The sequence below is a fragment of the Eurypyga helias genome, unplaced genomic scaffold (genome assembly GCF_000690775.1).
Source record: "Eurypyga helias isolate BGI_N326 unplaced genomic scaffold, ASM69077v1 scaffold15261, whole genome shotgun sequence".
NCBI classification, from domain to species: Eukaryota; Metazoa; Chordata; class Aves; order Eurypygiformes; family Eurypygidae; genus Eurypyga; species Eurypyga helias.
In genome coordinates, this window is record NW_010231625.1 from 1 (window position 1) to 16,869 (window position 16,869).

Here is a 16,869-nt window from a genome sequence, read left to right on the forward strand (position 1 = left end):
TTCTATGGTTCTATTATTCCATCTCATGGAACCACTATTACTTCTGTCAAGGAGTTCAAGTTAGAGTTCCAATTTTTTGCGCAGTTTCTGAATGTCCCTGCATCTGTTCCACCTTCATTACTAATTAAACAAGGCTACGTTTGATTAAAGCATTCTACTTTAACTTCTATTCCCTCACTGATAACTCCCCTCCACAATGCAGTATTCTGGAATACAGAGATTATGGGCTTATTCTGTACTCCTTGAACTAGTTGATAGGAACCTGAGGGTAAGGGGACCCCTATCAAAAGTATCCCCTGGCTTGAATATTATGGGAGTACAGATCCAGCAGTTATTCCGAGACAGGATTTGGGAAATGTTCTGAGATAGCTGGATACGTAAGTTCCCTTCCCATGATGTTCCTAAACGAATAATCCCTATCATCATCAGTAGGAATATCATCCTTCTCTTTATGTATTCAGTTTATCAGATTCTCTCCAAAACATACAATTTAGGCAATATAAATCACCTCCCAGCACTGGATCAATCCAGCATGTTGATCCACAATTTGGACAATCAATTATCTGTAAGGGTCCTCCTATTGGATATCCGGTCGCCTTAGGCATTCTATGAAATAACAGGTTAGCTTACAAATTAATCAGAAGAGCATTCACTACCAAAATCCTGGAAATCTGGGTTTACAAAGAATTATTCCAAAAATTATCAAACATAAACCTGAAAAGAACAGTGGTACCTCTTGAGGACACTCTCTGTATATGCCAACTCCTCTTCCCAATTACAGGTTACAGTCATTACTCTGTAGGATAGAAAATGTTTTACAAGTCCTTTCTCCTAATTCTGACTTTTAAAGGATCTTCTGTCGGGATGGTTTCCCAAAGATTAGGATCAGTGGATGCCTTTACTCATGTGTAATGTGTCCACCCTTTGTCCGCAGCTCTTACAGCTGTTTCCCTGGTGAGCGGTACTTGGAATGGTCCTTTCCACTCAGGTTGACGCTTCTGTTCCTTCCAGGTCTGTATCAGGACCCAATCTCCCGCATGGAACGAATGCATTGGGAATTCCAAAGGTGGGGTTTGAGCCAACAGCCCATGAACCTTAGGAGATAACAGAGAGGAAGACAACCCAAGTATACAGTTCTTGAGAAATAAATCCTAGGTTTCGAAACTAGGAAGCTCACCGTTTCCACCTAAACATCCAAACGAGTTAGGTGATTCTGTAAATCCTTGGAGCAGAACAGTCCATCTATACTGTTGCTTTCAACCCGTTTCTGGGTCTTCCCATTCAAATGCAAGAACATCCCTACTTTCCGGATCCAAGGGCCAGGCCCAAAAAGCATCTTTTAAATCTCTAACAGGGAACCATTCATGTTGGTAAGGAATTTTACTCATCGGCGTGTAAGGGTTAGGGACCTCAGGGTGGCGCTTTCTCACCATCTCGTTAATTTTTCTCAGCTCTTGCACCGGTCAGTACGAGCCGCCCGGTTTCCACACCGGTAAAAGGGGAGGGTTGTGGGGTCCTAACAAGCCGTCCTTAATCAAGGTTTGCACCACAGGTTTCAAACCCATTTTTCCTTCAAGAGCTGTGAGGTCCCACCTTTAAATTTATCAAGGGTATCCACCACCTTGGGTTTCCATTCTGTTTTACTACTTGATTTTCTGCCAAGACCATCATTTTTATTTTCTGCTTCTCCTCTTCCCGTCTAACATACACCTTCTGAGCTTCCCTCAAAAGATTCTCTATGGGCTGTTCATTCCATCCTTCTAGCTTCTCAGGTTTCTTCTGTGTATCTGGCCATGCCTTAGTTACAAAATCAACTTTCAACAGCCCTTGGGCTACTTGGTTGTTGGGATCCATTCCTGAATGGTGCACAGGGCCGCTCAACTCAGCGGGGTTCACCTTCTTGCTGCTGCGACAACGCGGGTCCCCCGGGCGGGTGACAAACCCCGGACGAGCCCCCAAACCTGTGAGAAACGCTCGCAGGCCAGTGACTGGGGCTCAGGCAGGATCTCGGGGAAGCAGCGGTTTACTCGCTATTGCAAGGGTGGGTGACCCCCACCCACCCTGCAGGAGAGCGTGCCTCGTCGCAATAGAGTACACATTCTATATCCCAATTCCCGACGCGTACAGCCCCCTCCCGTTTCCTCACTGGCCGAGTACTCCAGGTGCACAGCCTACCTGACGCGCATTTCTCTTCTTTTGTGCACAATGGCATTTAGAACAACTTTTAAGTTTTTTTTTAAGGCAAACCATCACCGTTACCTTTGTAACCCTCTAGTATGTCTTTGGTATGTCTTACTCTGCAATTCTTTATCTCGTTGCCAACCTGTTATTTTTAAATGCGTCTGAGTGTTTTCATTCTGCTGAGGTGGCGATACTTCTTAGCGTTTCCTTTTTATTTGACCTCGCCAACTAACCCTCACTCAGGATTATTAAGAAAAACAGTTTGTGCAAACATGTGATAAAACCGCAGCCGAGTCCGGTTTAGGACTGGAATTTTCCATCTGGAAAAACAGAAGAAAGTTCTCTCTTACAAATGCCCAGAAATAAAACAATGGAAAGAATTCTGCATTTTCACTTTTTTGAAGTAGCACTCCACAGAAATAAATACGGTGAACACAGTTTACTTGAGAATTATAACCACAGTCACATTACATCTCAGAACACGAGTTCAGTGTTCCACACCCATAATTTCTAGAACAAGACAGGAAAAGCTTCGATAGCCTTTAATGTTTACATAACTTCCAAAATGCAAAGTGTTAGTGAAAACAGTAGTATTCTTGTTGCATGCTATGATGGTAGTGCTTACTGCTTTTAGCAAGAGAAGGGATTATAAATAGAAGGATCTGAACATTAGGGGAAGGGAAAAACTATATCCAAAGTGTTTCACAGAATTAATGCTTTCAAGCACTACTTCAACCCAGTAGAAAAGCAACAAATCTCCAAAGGTTTCATTCTGCCTTGAAACACCTTTGCAGCAGGAGTGTAACGACATATATGGCAGTTGACCACACATACACATGGAACCCACCGTTCAAAAACAAACAGCATTGATAGTGTTTGATTCCCTTCACACAGGCACGAACTCCGCTAGCTTCTCTTTCTGGGGCTTAATGAGACTGTGCAATACTGGAGCAGTAGTCTAAAATATCCTGTATAGTGAATTCCATAGTAATTCCTGATCCAGGATAGCAGCGAGCTATCAGCCCTTCAAAGTGCTTGTACTGTCGTATAAACTCATCCTGCATGGAATGCCACACAACCTGCCAAAGAAAGCAAGCCTCAGGAAATGTCAACTGGCACAGCACGCTACATGTGAACTACAAAACATCGTCTCATTAACTGATTCTCAGCTCAGGTGTCACTTTAAAACTAAAGCTTGCTAACCACAAAGTTCAGTAAACTGAGTTGCTGCATTAAAACAACTACTGAAGCTTTTTACCCATTAAAGTCTTTAATGTTTACCTGACTCCTGCCAGATCTCCACTGCAAAGCAGAAAAGAGTAAAGAGGAGGAAGTTGCACTAGAAGCGGTATTGCTTTTGTCTTTAAAGAAAACACCCTGAACCAGAACAGTGCTCCTAATCCACCCCTTACAAAGCTGTTGTTACATGCTTAACTCTTAAATCAACTTACTCCAGTGAGAAAGTTCAGAGTAGATGAAAAAACCTGAGATAATACAACTATCAGACGAGAGTGAAAGTATATTCTGCTACCAGCTAAATTTCATACCAGGTTACCAGTTCATTTAAACCTAGTTCTGTTTCTAGTGTATTTTGCAGAACAGAGATCACCCATTAATGGTCAGCTGGAGAATCATAAAGGAAGTTTCCTTCTGAACTCTCTCGCTACCACCACGCTTCAAATCAATGTTGCAACAAATCGAAACAGAGCGGGATTATAAAAAAACTCCACTCAAACTTCATGGTTTTTCAGAGTTGTGCTGAAGCTAGGCACTTCTCACAGAACACACATGCAAAAGCAATCATAAAAGCCTTTGTGTAAACATTACAAGGTTTTTGAACCATCATTTTAGTTTACCTGGAGTAAGTTTTCTTCTTCACAGAGATGTTTGTCTACCTTCTTGTAGAGATTATCCAACCCCTTCTTCACTTCCTTACCAGGATATTCCTTAATGACTTTACGAAGCTCTTGTTTATTAAAAGCCAGTTGATAGCTTACTTCCTCTTCTCGTATACCTTGTGCCACACGAGCTTCAACACCTTCAAAAAAATGCTGACAAACAATAACCGCGTTAATGACTATCTCAACTCTACACTAAGTAACTGCACACGTGCTTGTCGAATTCTCTGATTCCGCTTGACAATGGTTGTGTGTTCCCCTCGGTTTTCTCTTTTTCATTGGGCATGAAGTAGTGCTCAGCCACCAACACTGAAGCACAGCAATACAGCACTCCGTAAGTACTAGCGTAAAACTGAAATCCATCATTTGTAGAAGCAATCAAGCTTTTCTTTGCAACTTCATACCTAACACTGAAATCGGCCTCAAAATCCTCAATTAGTAAGGTCACAGACTAGGAAAACACTGCATCTTTTGGATAACCTGACTAAGCACCTGAACAGGAATTTCTCTACTTAAACCATAATTACACAGCAATATTTGTTTATAATTGCTCTGTCTCCTCACTGCCCCGCACCAGCTGTGTCAAGATAATAAGGATGGAGGGAAGTATGCCTATGAACACACATGCAGAGCCACGACATCACCTGTAAGAGTGCACTGGGCCTGGCCAGGACGGAGTTACCCGTCTTCATAGCTGCCCATGCGGTGCTGTGTTTGGATCTGTGGCTAAGTCAGGGCTGGTAACACACTGATGTTTTGGCTAGTGCTGAACAGGTCAAACCTGGCCAAAGGCTATTCCATTGCACGTAACACCATGCTCAGCTATAAAAATCTGGGTTAGAGGAGGGGGTGGTGGTGTTGGTCTTTAAGAGGGTTGTTGCTCACAAACTGGGTGGGCATCAGTCTCCTTGACTTTTGCTCTTCCTATTTTCTCCCCTGTCCTGCTGGGGAGTGGGGCCGAGCAAGCAGTTAGTTATGCGGCATCTTAGGTACTGGCCAGGCTCACCCCACAATAAGCAGGAAGCAACAATAAGGCATTTTCATCTTTGAAAAGGGAATACATCTTAGACATTTCCTTGGGCCTACAAGGAGGCTGGGGGTGGAAATGACTTTTTACAAGAGCCTGTAGTGACAGGACAAGGGGTAACAGGTTTAAATTGAAAGTGGGGAGGTTTAGATTGGATATCAGGAAGAAGTTCTTCCCGGAGAGGGTGGGGAGGCACTGGGACAGGTTGCCCAGAGAAGCTGTGGATGCCCCATCCCTGGAAGTGTCCAAGGCCAGGCTGGATGAGGCTTGGAGCAACCTGGTCTAGTGGAAGGTGTCCCTGCCCATGGCAGGGGGGTTGGAACTGGATGATCTTTAAGGTCCCTTCCAACCCAAACCATTCTGTGATTCTATGATTTCAGAAAAAGAATGGCCTAAATCCTTATAGAAAAAGCAGTGAGCAGTGGGCAATGTTCAGTGGGCAGAGCTGAGTCTGAAGCTGGGTCAGCATTCAGTTTAACACTCAGTTCAACTTTGGACATACAGAACTTTACTAAAACATTATTTATAACAGTTCAGAAACTACTGTAATCATCTCGGCGGCTGAGGTGGGGAAAATTATCCCAAAGCTCCTGATTACTTCTCCCCTCACTTTTTCCTTCCTCAAAACCATTTGCTTACGACACAAGTGATATTTAGTCAGTACTATTCATTGCCAAGATAACCAAAATTTGGTTATTTTCATCCAAGACCGTTACCCTCATGAGTACTCTTCTCAAGTCCAAAGTAATAAAATAGAGATTGTGATAGATGCAGGGATAAAAAGATGAGATAATGCCAACTAAACACCTGAGAAAGACTACTCTGTTCCATTTACAAATATATAAACTCAAACAGACTTACATTTAATTTCTCTAGAGGCTGTCCAAGTGAGTAGATTACGTAAGACTGAAGATGATCAGTGTATTTCTGTTTGGCTTCTTTTTTCTCAGCCTCAAGACAAGAAATTTTCAAGCGAGAAAGTGTTGCAAAAATATGATGGAAGTTTTCCATCATGACCACATCTCTGGGTGTTTTTTGGCTTTCATTAGCTACCTTCTCAACTGAAAGAAAAAGGAATTAACATACTTAAAATACCAAAGGAGCAACCAAATTCAGAAAAACATAACCAATAACCATAATACTGTCAGAAAAGGAATTTTGGATTTTATATCAATGATTATAATTTGTATGAGTAATTGTCGTAATTGCCACTAACAAAAGAAGAAACAGGCTCTAAGACCATGAAATTCATATGCTAATATCCTGGGTTCAGTCAGGAAAGAGGGTTCAGCCAGGAAAGAGTTAACTCTCTTTACCGTGGCTGCTAGGAAGCTGTTCCTGGATGCAGAGAGCAGCACTGATCAGTTCCCAGCTGGCGCTGGGCAATGCCTGCACTGAATTCAAGGTCTTTCTCCGCTTCTGACACTGCAGCTGCGTTCCCAGCTCTCGCTGTCTCGCTACAGGCAGTGCTGGGACACACAGCTCAGGCACCTGACCCCAACTGACCAAGGGAGTATTTCATCCCATAGTACGTCATGCTCGGAGCAGAGGCGAGGAGGGGGTCTGGGAGCCATTACTCTCTCCCTTAGTCTCTTGCTTGTTTACTCCCGTACACGTGCTAACCCTCTCCCTGACTCCTGCGTTAGCTGCCTTGCTAATTCCTGTGCTGGCCATTGTGGAGGGAGTTGGTGGTTTTGTTTAGTTTTCCCGGTCGTACTATCACTGATAAGGTCCACTCAGAATCTGCTGGGATAGCTCTCAGGCTCTGGCCTTCAGGCTGCAGCTCTCAGGCTCTTTTACTACTCAGCACCTGGTTGTGCACAGGTCAGTGGGTGGGGAGCACCTGTATCATATTGTATCATATGTTTTATTCCTATTATTTTAACTATTTATTATTAGTAGTATTTGTAAATATATTCATTTAGATTCAATTAGTAAATAGTTCAAATCTCAATTTTATGAGCTTCCTTGTCTTTTTTCCCTAATTCTCCCCCTCCACAGGAGCAAGGGAGGGGGAATTTGCAAGAGTGGCTTCATGGGATTTTGCTAGCCACAGTTAAACCAAACCAGCCAAAAAAGTCACTTATAAGACGACACAAAATAGTGACTACATATGGTCGTTTACATAAGCGAGCAACAACCTACATTCTGTGGAGGCTGACAAGCATGCTTTCATTACCCCTAATAAACTTCAAATGACAGAACTAGTTAAGAAAAGTCCCATTTCCCTCTGCTACAACAAAAATCTTCCCTAGGGTAGTGGGTTTTTTTAAATGTATTTCCCAGTCTCAATTTTCACTTAGCTTATTAGTTTTATGGTCAAAGTTACTCTCAATTTCCAAATTTAATTATACAAATGGATAATCCTGCACATAGGTTTCTTACTTTCATCTCTTCCCCCCAAAAAACCCAGGGCAGGCAAAATAAGTTCTTCCTATCACTCCCTTATTGTGCCTGAAAGCAGGCTGAGAGAGGATGGCTTCAACCAAGACTGCAATTAAGTCTCTATGCCCATTCGTTCATTAATCGTTTTGCTGAGACTACCAGGATGCCCAGTGTGAAGGTGATCCTGGGCACCACAGTACCAATAAAGATCACAAATTCATTTCAGTCAGAACACTGAACTGCCAACTAGGGAAAGTCTGCTACGGCCTGTTTTGTTCCTCCCATACAATTTTCTACACGCACACACAATTCTACCTGAAGTACTACATCTTTCTGACCCGTTTCAAACACCATGTGCAAATTAAATATCTTACTGCATTAAACATAACGCTTGCACTGATTTTGTACATAATTTTAACTTTGTTCTGTCCTCATTCTTTGTTTCTAGCCCTTATCCTCCACCATCTAATTCTTCGTTCTTTCTCTGCATTTGTCTGAAAAACATTTTCAAAATTTACTGCCCCATCAGCTGGGATGCTCCTGCTGACTCCATACAGACTCTGGTCTACTGTACTATGAAGTAATGTCTCTTCACTATTTCCTAGTATGTTCAGAACCACTATGCTATAATTTCCTCAACCTAGTTTTATTGCCTCTACTGTCTCCTCTTGCCCAATATAACCCTAAAAAAGAAGTAAGTCTCAGTGGTTGGGAACTACTATATATGGAGTTGTTTGAAAATCTGCAGGTAAATAAGCATGGAGAGGTCCATCCATCCATGTCTCCCCCATTTTAAAAGGGAATGACAGTTCTGCAGAGTGCATCAGCTTGCATATCCACCACCCCCTCTCCTCCCCTTTCTTGTAATTTTAAATAAATCCATTAGAACAAAGGTATCGCAATTTTTTCAGACTGTACCTGGGAAAACAGGGAAAACCAAGAGACATTCTGCTGTGTCAGGCTAGGCCAGAAGGGATCTAATCTGCCAAAAAAGGGTCAAATTCATAGCCAAAACTCAAGTGATATATTGTAGACAGGGCTATGAATGGTGTTAGGGACAAATGCCAGGGATCCCATCCAGATTCATCTTCTCATTTAAGCTACGCTGGGTTAGAAAAGACAGGAAACTACTTCAAATCGAGCGTGCTGTGTTGCTCCCATATCCTCTCTCCCTCCAAGGTCTTAACCGCTTCCCTCTGTCATAACTGCAAGTTACTTCACAGATATGTCCGAAGGGAAACATCTATGGTTTGCTCCTAAAGTCTGTTACTCTCAAAAGGTTGATACTTGCTCTCCTAACGATAACAGAAAACTTCAGCACATCAGTCACGTGGCTTGCAACAGCGTCTTTAAAAAAAACCAAACCTCATCTGTTAATTGGAGCAAAATTATATATATGACAGGAGGAAAGAATCATCTTAATAACTATGACAATCTCAGAAGACCCACCACTGACAAAAACAGCTCTAATAAGCTTTATGTAGGCTTTATCTAGATCTCCTCGTCGTTCTGCATTTTTGAAAATTGATTCAGCGAGTGCTGCAAACTCTTCAAATTCAGCAACAAACGGAAGGATCCCCACTTTACTCTTCTTTGAGATTTTCACTTCGTCCATTTGCTTCATTTGATTACTCTTAAATTTAAAACAAGAACAGATGTTAGCTTCTAATATAGGACTCCAGATCATGTAGCAACTAGTAAAAGAAAAAAGGAGACATACTGAAAAACTGACATTTATTCAAACGCAGAAATTCCATCTTTCAATTAGTGTATCTACTTAGTCTTCCTCCCTTTTGACCCTCAAAAATTTATTAAGAAAAGATAGGCAAGTAAAATTTTCTAGCTTTTTTCCCTCCTTTGTTTACTTACTTAATACTAAGGAAAAAAAAGAAAGCGAAAAGAAAAAAACCCTAACTTATCCACCAGAAGCAATTAACAATTTTCAGTCTATAATCTAACAAGGAACTTCACTTTGCTGATTCAGCCAAGCTAACAATTCCTTTTGCCTCAGGAAGGTTTTTTTTTTTAACCTTTTACTGAAATTTTATAATAATAAAAAAATCAGCTTCAAAATATTTTAAGCATTAAACTGATCAAGAATGGTCAGTTTTATTGTTTGACCTAGAGTCAAATTACATTTATGACAATAAAAAGAAGTTACATTGGTAACTACGTTTTCAATAAACTTGCCATATTTCATTCAATGGTCATATTGTATTAGCAAAACGAAATTTCTGACAGTGGACACTGCCCCTCCTACTGCCCAAAGAGTTGCCATTCTATTCAGACCAAGCGTTTGTTAGATATAAGATAGAAATAAACGAACATATGGGAGGGATGTCAATTTGCCATATTATGCTCAAAGGGGAAAAGCAAAGCCCATGTAAGTCCATGAGGTTTTGATTTGGTAAGTAGCAAAGGCAGAGAGCTATGGTTTACTTCAGTAATCTCAGTAAGAGTACAAGTTTAAACAATCAACTAAAAATGTCAACTAGGTGACAGCAGTGAATGAGAAGTATTTGTTACAAACAGCTAATTATTGCTGAAAACGGGAAGGAAGAGGGAAAAGCAACACAACCACCAATTAGTTTATCTTTCTTGAAGGTCTGGCCAGTAGAAGAGCAATAAAGCTACTCATTTTCACTTCAAATTAAAAGCAAAAAATTTAACCATGGAGAAATGCGAAAACAGAACTGGGTAGGAATGAACTTCCTATATTACAGTCAGCTTAATCAGAATAACCAAAGAACTTACAATGCATTTATCAAAGTTCCTTTTGACAGTCACCAAAACATTTCCAAGCGTTGTGCTGAGAAAAGAAGCTGGGTCCACGTTTTGTGCTGTCCATACATGATGGCTCATCTTAACTAACATATAAAGGGAATTAAAGCTGTCAATCTTGTCCCCCAGCGCTATTAGATTATTCAGCTCAGGTTCAATACAGCGAAATATTTTTGTCATCATTTGTCGGATCATGTCCTTCCTATTAAAAATGCATAAGATGAAAATATTACTCTGACAGTCCTTTGATAACATTTTTATGATAAATATATTGGATGCAGGAATCTCATTTGCATTCAACAAGTCTCATGACTTTCAGAATGCTGCTAAGGTACGAAATGCCGGTGTTACACAGTTAAAAAAAACTAAACTAAACTAAATCAATAGTCATAGGTATGAAATATTCCAAAAAATTAATTCCTGTGTGGAAGCTGCCAGACACTTAAGTTCAGAAATTCACGAAGCATATTTTCCAAAGCATATTTTACATATTCCAATGCCTAGTTTCACTCTGCAAACCATTAGAGAATTAAGCATCTTTTTTATACTACTATAGACAGAAACATCCATCCTCCACACAAGCATGTTTATATTTACTGACAATTTCAGTGTCTGGGTACAAAAACTAGGAGTTTGTTATCCATTTTCACTAAAAGGGAAGAATTTCTGATTATAGAGAAAAGTCTTATATGCCAAATAAATTCACACGTAGGTTTAAGACTCAATAATAAACAACAGCAGCACATACTCAGATGATACTGTTTGTGGAACACCGGAAGCGTATGAACGAGATAAAGTTCCTCCGTCCATTTCCTCCGCTTCATTCTGTAAGAACAATTCTATATTTCAGCAATAAGTAGATCTGACAAAACCAACATAATTATCAGCTTGTGTGTTTATTTTTCAAAGTAGCAAATAGAGTGGTTTGCAAGGTGCTGGTGTTTTTCTGGTCAAGTTCCTCAGAATGTAACACTCTACAACTACTCCCCACTGCCTTCCTACATAGCATGATGGAGCATTTACTGTGATCTCGCAAGGAAACAAAGCCATGGCAAAAGAAACATGTCAGTCCTCCTTTAACAGATGTTGTATTGGTCAGCCAAAAATAAAGATTCTGCCAGCTAATGGATAAAACCAAATTATTGATCACCTGGATCACGTAACTGCCAGATAAATTCAGAAGTTATCTTTTAAACAGGTCTCTTGCGAGGCCTGTTCATTAATTTTTGCTTCAGTGACAGAATGAAGTCATACCGTTGTTCCCGAGATGCTCTGATGTTGCTGTAGCTTGAAAAATTTGCTAATGAAGTCCTGTTCTGCCAGACACAGAGGCTCTAGTTCACTCAACACTTGCTCAAAAATCTAAAGAAAGACAAATATTTTATCCACACTGAATACTACAAGCACTTAGTATTACTAATTTTAATTCTTGATGCATAGGATTTTATACTTTCAGTCTTCAGCTTCAGAAGACTTATTTCTACTTAACAGAAATGGAAACAGCTTGTACTGTATCTTTAAAACTGTCAGCAAGGATTAGAGGTCAGAAGAAAAATACTCATCTCCATCAAGTAATTCAGTAGAGAACAAAATTATTTTTATCTCTCACTCTGATAACTTCTCCTTTTCCCTCCACAGTAGCGAGGAGTTAATTCCACAAGAAGTGAGGAGTACCGATACTTTTAAAGGTTCAGGGGGAAAAAAACCCCACAAACCAACCACAAAACCAACAGATGCTAGGGACAGCAATTTTTTTAAACAGATGCTGAGGACAGTCCAAAAAACCTGAGTGCCACTGGTTAAAGCTGAAAACTGGTAACTTTGATGTGAAACCAATATAAATAAAATCTTAGGACCATGCTTAAGTCCTGTCTAAAAGCAGATGATGCTTTCTTATATTTAACTTTTGCTTACATACTGGCACAATGTGACAGAGCACACAAACATTTCTATTGATGGAGGGGGGAGGGAGGGGAGGGGAACCCAATCAGTTGAAGAATCCACCAGTTCAATTCCTATTTCCTTAAAAATGCGCATTTTGCTTAAATTAATAAACCATTTTTTATGCTGATGTTCTTTACAGATCACACTAAGCACATAAGGGAACTAAATGGATACTTATAATCAGAAATAAAACCCATACACCAATATACTGATCTATGTATTTATTAGAAACTGCCTTTAGTAGACGTGTGGTGCATACGGAATTTGAAATTGGCATGTTTTAAGATTCAAACAGCACAGATTTTTAAACTATACAAGAAGGAAATGAAAGATGCTTCTAATACAAAACTAAAAGAATTCTATGCAACATTTTGGCTTTACCTTATCAAATTTTGTTCTGTCAGCCACATCAAGGTCAGAGGCAGACATGTTTCCCATATCCAGAAGCGAGGATGACTGAGACCTACGGTTTCCTGAGCTCTGAACAGAGAGTTTATTTAGGCTAGAAGTAGACCCAGTCAATTTTCCAGAACTTCCGTGAAGACCTGTGAATTAAAGACACTATGATGGAGGGAAGCAAAGGCAGAATAAAATACTCAGAAGAACAGGCTCATTACAGAATGTGTGGGATCAAGAGTTGCTAGTAGTTCTACATTAAAATCAAACCACTCAATTTTTGTCTAAGCTGTAAATGCTTTTGCTATAAACCCATCCTTTCCTCATTAGAAAGTAACTGAAATACTTCAGCGAGTTCCAAAGTGCAATGTAGCTACATAAACCCTCGTTGTAAAGTATGGAAAAGGGTATAAAAGGAACAAAAGTGACTCGTAGGAACACTGGGATATTCTCCTGGAAAGCCTGGAAGCAAAGCCCAGTTATGATCTTGGTGAATTACTTTGGGCAAAGACTGCTATAAGCAGATGAATTAATCCCCAAGAGGGAAAAATTACAAAGCTTTATATACACACAGGCACTTTTTAATCTTGAACTTGATCTTTCTGCTGCCAACATCCTTTTTTCTAGGTAGCTTGCTCCAGCTGTTTTGCTGGATCTACAATCCCACAGTAACTACTGCGAACGCCCTCCCCTACCCCCTTTGACATTTCTTCCGAATATTATGGGGCCTTCTTCTAGGTGAGGAGTGTAACTGCATTTTTTCCCAAATTTTCAGAAGCGTTGGGATGGGATGGAGAAAGCTAGTAACAAGAAGGACCAAGAAATTGTCAACATTTGACCCCCATGTAAATTTGTCACATCTCAACCACAAAGAAACCTAAATGAGACTTGCAGGATTGCTCTTAACTACTATGTTGGTATCTAGTCTAGGGACACAAGACAAAGGCTATAGATGTAACAAAACTTGTTACCTCAACCTACTGGAAGAGTTGGAAAACTATGACAAGCTCTCAGACACAAACCATATTTTTTATATCAACTATTAGCGTAGGAAAACCAAAAGATGTTGCTTTTACCTTGAAACCTTCTCTACTTCTATATTGGGCTATTTTAGCCGTGCTTCTGCCTTGCAAATAACGACGATTCTGCTAATGCTTATTTTGTTCTGAACGGAATGCTTCAGTGTTAGGTAGATTTTTCCATGATGCAGCACTACATGTTTACATTGACACACATGCATTGACAACACCAACTAATGCAACTAGTTATACTCACTCTCAGTTTCCTGTTTGACAGCACTTTCTTTTCGAGGCAGTGTAGCTGGGATGGATTAGGTTGCAAGCATCAAAGACAAAGACAAGTTAAAATGCAGTTTGCACAAACCATGCACGAGATGCAAGTTAAGCTCTAACTGGAAAGAAACATGCAGAGAACTATAAGCAGCAAGTAACTACATTGCAAACACATTTAGTTGGAGAGGTACTGTTCTAGAAATTCGGTATCTAAGCTACATGGAAAACAGAGTAAGTTTCTAGGTATTAAATTTCACTTATTTTTTTATGCAGCGTGTTTGAAGAACATTTTTGGTAACACGTATTTAAGTTCTCCCAAATTGAGAAGTCCATGAAATTAGGGTTTTATTTGTCAAAGATAATATTGCAAAAGACTCAATTTGCAAGATCAACCATCATGTCAATAAGAGACATGGTGAAATGAAAAGGTATTTATGTAATCTGGTACTCAGTCAGAGATATTGTCAACCTCTTCAATTTAAAAAACACACACCAATACTGTGAAGTCATTCATATTGACAGGAAGACTGGCTGACCTTTTCTGTTGTTCACAAATCAGGATGTTTACACAGAGAATACATCTTTTGTATTCATGCTGCACCAAAAATTGAGGAGTGCGAATTCAAAGAGGATGAAAACAACAAATACATAGTCAAAAAAATTTAAGGTGCTTTTTTATTTTTCCTGGGTTTTGCAGATTTACACAGTTTCCTCAAGTGGACTTCAGTATGAAATTTAGAGTAAACAGGCATTTGTGGTAAACAGAGAATCCCTAACCAGTAAAAGGCATTTGCATACATACACTAAAAGCAGTATGTGGTATTAAGAAGATCTTGATGAGGATGGATGCTATAAGCCCCCCAAAATGGAGCAGGCAAGCAGAACCTACTGTAATAGAATGAGTAAATACTTCTAAATGCCACAAACATGTCTTAAATACCAGATGTCTTCAAGTAGGCAACACTACTGACAATTGTAACGTCAAACACAAATTTAATTCCAGACTGATTTTGTTTTTAGATCTTGGGGGTTTTGGCAGGTTTTGAATAAAAATGTTAAGACCTGATGTATTTGGCATATGCATCTGTCATGCATTCATCCCACTTCTTCATCGTCCTCAATTTCCAAACACACAGGACTGTATTACAGAACGTGAAGAACTACAGGCAAAGATCAAGCCCTGGAGAATCAGGGGAGCCATAGCGGCCTTTGAGAAGCCACATCATACAAACATGTGACAGTAGTAGCAGACTTTCCCACATTGATTTGATGGTATTTAAGTATCAAAGTCTTGGCTTCATCATCAGAAAAAAAAAAAAGACCACTTAAGACAAGTGTGAATGCTCACGACCTAGATTTTTTAATGCCATAAAAATGCAGACAAAGAACCTTGCACTAGCACAGAATGCCAGAAAACTCCCAGCATCCCCCTCTGCGTTTGAGGCATTCAAATAGCAGTGCTATTCCCAAAGCACAGAAAAAAAGGCAAGAACACACACCAACACAGCTTGGAAACAGGTCATCTTTAGTGTCCGAGAACAACCGGAGCATTATGCACCTACACTATTCCTCATCAAGTTTACTATTAAGAAGTGATGTATTTTGAATTAGTGTGCAACTTGCAATTGTACACCCATTACCCTCAACATAGAAGCCTTTGAAATTACACAATGTTATAAGCTGTTGCAAAATAAATCCATAACTTTGTATTTAAACGGTGAAATGAAATTGGTTTTATATAAGGACCAGCTTTTTAAACATACATAATTTGTTTTCCTTCTTTATGGTATCAGCACTGAGGACTGAAGTATTTTTGATCTAATTCATTCTCAGATTCACTTGTGGCCTCAAATATGCGGCCACTGATTACTTAATGGCCTAACTACCATTCTTAACAATAATTCTAGGGAAGTCCCCACTGGATAAAGCTTCCAGTTTTGGCTTTGTGACTGGTTCCTACCATTTTTCAGAGGACTGGGCACTTGAGTTCAAGTTTTACATGTCAGTCAGTCACCAGCAAGCCTCAAACATTAACATACCCTCTTGTATGACTGTGAAAATGTAATATTACAGAAGAAATCAAACCAAGAGAACTGGTTTAGAAAAAAAACCCACAACTCGCAACCCTTTGCTACTCTCTTCTTTGACTATTCTGTGCAAAGCTCAGTCATGCTTGACGTTTGCACAGATACACGACTGAAGCCTTCTCAAGGTGCTGCTGGTGCTGGTGAACTGAAGGACCTCTTCCTCCAAAATGCCTGATTCCTCCGTAACATTTACAGAAGTTAGGCAACTGCTACAAAAACAGACTCCTCACAGATGCAAATCACAAAAGAAATGCCAGGGTTAAGTATTTCGAACGTTTCAAAAATCAATTTATATTGAAGTGTTTTGGTTTTGCAATAAAATAGCTTTTCAAGATTAATGTATTTAACTGTTCTGTCATCAACACTTTATGGCACCACTTGATCTCTGCTTCCAACAGCTTGTCACGACTCATCATTCCAGCTTCCTCCTCCCCTCGGTCAAGCCTCAACACTCTCCTACTTTCTTCTGTTCATGACTTTTTTCTGTTCTCTACCATCAAACTTCAAAGCATAAGTTCAGGACCCAAAAGAGGTTTGACAGAACTTACTAGTTAAAAGCTGCACATCATTTCTGAATTTGGAATTTGGAAACTGGTTTAAAATATTTATATTTGCCACAGTTCACAAGTTTTGAAACAGTGCGCTTCAAAATATAGACTAGCCAACATATAAATACACCTCTATCACTGCTGCTTTGTAAGTGTTCTGGTTGTTATTTTAAAAAAGCTTCACTTCCATATTCAAACAAGACTATTTAATCCTGGCAGGAATACATACTCATAGAATCATAGAATGGTTTGGGTTGGAAGGGACCTTAAAGACCATCTAGTTCCAACCCCCCTGCCATGGGCAGGGACACCTTCCACTAGACCAGGTTG

At 39.9% G+C, this 16,869-nt stretch overlaps 1 protein-coding gene across 1 annotated transcript in view; it reads right to left on the bottom strand.

The window, feature by feature from the left end:
- Positions 1–2,933: 2,933 nt before the first annotated feature.
- The window catches only part of LOC104516720 (exocyst complex component 1-like), a gene marked incomplete at its 5' end in the record, with an annotated part of 16,655 nt that continues 2,719 nt past the window's right edge, over positions 2,934–16,869 (bottom strand). The window contains 8 exons of the mRNA XM_010161148.1: positions 2,934–3,260; positions 4,038–4,232; positions 5,968–6,167; positions 8,941–9,124; positions 10,246–10,474; positions 11,021–11,097; positions 11,527–11,634; positions 12,598–12,761. Of these exons, the coding sequence (XP_010159450.1) occupies positions 3,108–3,260; positions 4,038–4,232; positions 5,968–6,167; positions 8,941–9,124; positions 10,246–10,474; positions 11,021–11,097; positions 11,527–11,634; positions 12,598–12,761 (1,310 nt within the window). The remainder of the gene's footprint in view (positions 3,261–4,037; positions 4,233–5,967; positions 6,168–8,940; positions 9,125–10,245; positions 10,475–11,020; positions 11,098–11,526; positions 11,635–12,597; positions 12,762–16,869) is intronic.